Source organism: Clupea harengus, chromosome 3 (assembly GCF_900700415.2).
Source record: "Clupea harengus chromosome 3, Ch_v2.0.2, whole genome shotgun sequence".
NCBI classification, from domain to species: domain Eukaryota; kingdom Metazoa; phylum Chordata; class Actinopteri; order Clupeiformes; family Clupeidae; genus Clupea; species Clupea harengus.
The window spans coordinates 32,163,472-32,165,971 of record NC_045154.1 but is presented as its reverse complement, the minus strand read 5'-3'; the positions used below and the strand labels follow the sequence as shown (position 1 = coordinate 32,165,971).

At 49.1% G+C, this 2,500-nt stretch overlaps 2 protein-coding genes across 3 annotated transcripts in view; both read right to left on the bottom strand.

Moving 5' to 3' along the window:
- Positions 1-2,500, bottom strand: part of ush1c (Usher syndrome 1C) — a 30,481-nt gene that overhangs the window by 10,808 nt on the left and 17,173 nt on the right. For both annotated transcript variants that reach the window (XM_042707401.1, XM_031565434.2), the window contains exon 15: positions 2,218-2,255. In XM_042707401.1, the coding sequence (XP_042563335.1) occupies positions 2,218-2,255 (38 nt within the window). The remainder of the gene's footprint in view (positions 1-2,217; positions 2,256-2,500) is intronic.
- Positions 135-2,208, bottom strand: LOC116220067 (harmonin-like). The gene has a single exon (XM_042707402.1). The coding sequence runs from the start codon at positions 1,348-1,350 to the stop codon at positions 1,096-1,098; it is 255 nt and encodes an 84-aa protein (XP_042563336.1). The 5' UTR covers positions 1,351-2,208; the 3' UTR covers positions 135-1,095.

Below are 2,500 nucleotides of genomic sequence, written 5' to 3'. Positions count from 1 at the left end.
GGGGGCCATGCGAGGCGAAGTTGGGGCTTGGTAGGGCACAGCGCGTGACGAGGGGGGAGGGAGGTTGGTAGGGTGGCGATGGGGGTGGCTGGAGAGGTGCTGGGAGGGCGGTTGGTGACTGAAGTTGAGAGGGGGTGGGAGGTGGGCCGTGGGGTAGAGGCGGGGTGAGGGTGGGGGCAGGGGTAAGGGAGGGGGCGGCTGGTTGGACGTGGGCTGCGTGGGGGCCAACCTCTTAAGAGGCTGCCTCAGGCTCTTGTCCACGTCGTCCAGGTTGATGTCGTCCAGGTCAGTGGTGGCCAGCTGCAGACCACCGGGGAACCTCCGCATGGTGGAGCCTGAGTTGGCAGGGGAGGGACCTGGGGACATCTACGCCAAACATCCAGTGTCTAAAGTCACTGCAGTAAACCTGAACACAACCCCTTACTAAGGAGCTGAAACTACGCAGGCACCCTAGGGTGGTTTACATTAGACGTGGGCAAAATAACATAATAACAGATATGTTGCTTACACACACACACACACACACACACACACACTCACACACACACGTACAGTAAGACAAATGGGATCCAACTGCTTTTCCAATCTGTCGAGTGCTGTGCATGAGCATCTCAACTGAATTTGGCGGTTATACAGCGAAGAAATCCTATCAAAAATGACTTTACTCTAACTGTATAAACTCAATGACAATACAGTCACCCAAGCAGACCATCCCTTGTGGGGGCACTCGTGCGTGGTTTACCTCCTGGCCCTCGCCGTCTACGTGAGTGATTTGCTCTAGTCTGGTCTGACAGAGCCGTTCCACCCAGTGTTGCACCTTGGCCGACTCCTCCAGGTCCTCACGCTCTGTCTCTGACACCTGGGGCGCACCAGTGCAAAACACTAACCCATAAGGACACACACAAGCAATACTAAAGCACACACACACACACACACACACACACACACACACACACATACCTAGACTCCCATTTTGCCCTCTTTCAAGGTCTATTAGCTTAACACAGTCACTAACGTCAATGACTACATATGTCGAATGACTCACACCCCAATATTTCCTTTGCCAGACCTGTCCACCACTCAGATCCCACGTCATTAGTGACCTTTGACCTCCCGCCTCCATCTCTCCCGTCCATACGCAGGATTGAAGAGATCCTTGAGGTCATATCGTACCTCCTGCACCAGCCTGTTGATTTTCAGCTGCATCTCTCGCTCCTGCATCCCCTCCTTCTCCGCGGCCAGCTTGAGCTCGTACTCCATCTCCTTCTTGTTCTTCCTCTCGGCAGGAAGTGTGTCCTTCTTGGACTTCCTCTTGTGCTTCTGCTTCTTCTCCTTCCCTTTCTGCGGCATTCACAGCATATCATTGAGACTTTGGTTTTGGGGAGATGAAATGCTTCTCACTGCACTCCCAAAATCCATGCAGTTGTGTTAGATAGGCAGATAGACAGACAGATACCGCAAACGGTCCCCAAACCTCCGAAAACAACAGCACAGCACACCAAACCAAACCACAGAGCCCAACCCTAGTTCACAATAACTAGATGTGGAGACGGTGGACGAGATTTCTATACACACACTACACACACACGGCACTGCAAACACCACTTCCAAAGCACCAGGTACCTTTTTAAGAGTGGGCAGCTTCCCTTCATATTTGTAAAACCAGTCGAAAGCTACGGAGCAGAATGACACAGTAAACTCAGGTACTACACTAACACAAAGTAGATACAGAGAGAAGAAAAGTCAGGCCAATCCATAACAAATACTACACAGAGCTAGATCCAGTAAGGATATACACAGAGCTAGATCCAGAAAGGATATACACAGAGCTAGATCCAGAAAGGATATACACAGAGCTAGATCCAGAAAGGATATACACAGAGCTAGATCCAGAAAGGATATACACCAGCTAGATCCAGAAAGGATATACACAGAGCTAGATCCAGAAAGGATATACACCAGCTAGATCCAGAAAGGATATACACAGAGCTAGATCCAGAAAGGGCACACAAGGACACACAGAATCACTCCAGAACTCTCTACTGCTGAAGATGAGAATGTGAAAAAGCGTTTCTCTTGGCGAGGGTGCCAGAGTGATTTATGCACCGGTCTGTCCAAGTGTGAAGTGGATCAGCCAGCTAGGGTCTGGTTGTCAGATGAAAATCTTGCTGATATTTGCGCCAGTCGTCGTCTCTAAATCTCACACCTGTCACTTACTTCATACTCCTCCTCATCTTCGTCATCCTCATCAGCCTCTGCCTCACCATTGGTTAAAAGATACCAAACCAGGGCACACCAGGAGGAGGTGAAGAAAATAAAAAAGGAGAGAGATAGGTTGCACACAGAGAGAAGAAAAAAAATAAGAGTAGAGAAACAAGGCTTTAGTGAAGAATAAAGAATAGGAACAGCTATTCTTAAATGTGAAAGGTTGTTAAATCAAGCTCACAGAAACCTGAGACAGATTCTGAAGTTGTGAAACCTTGAAATGACTCAATTGAAA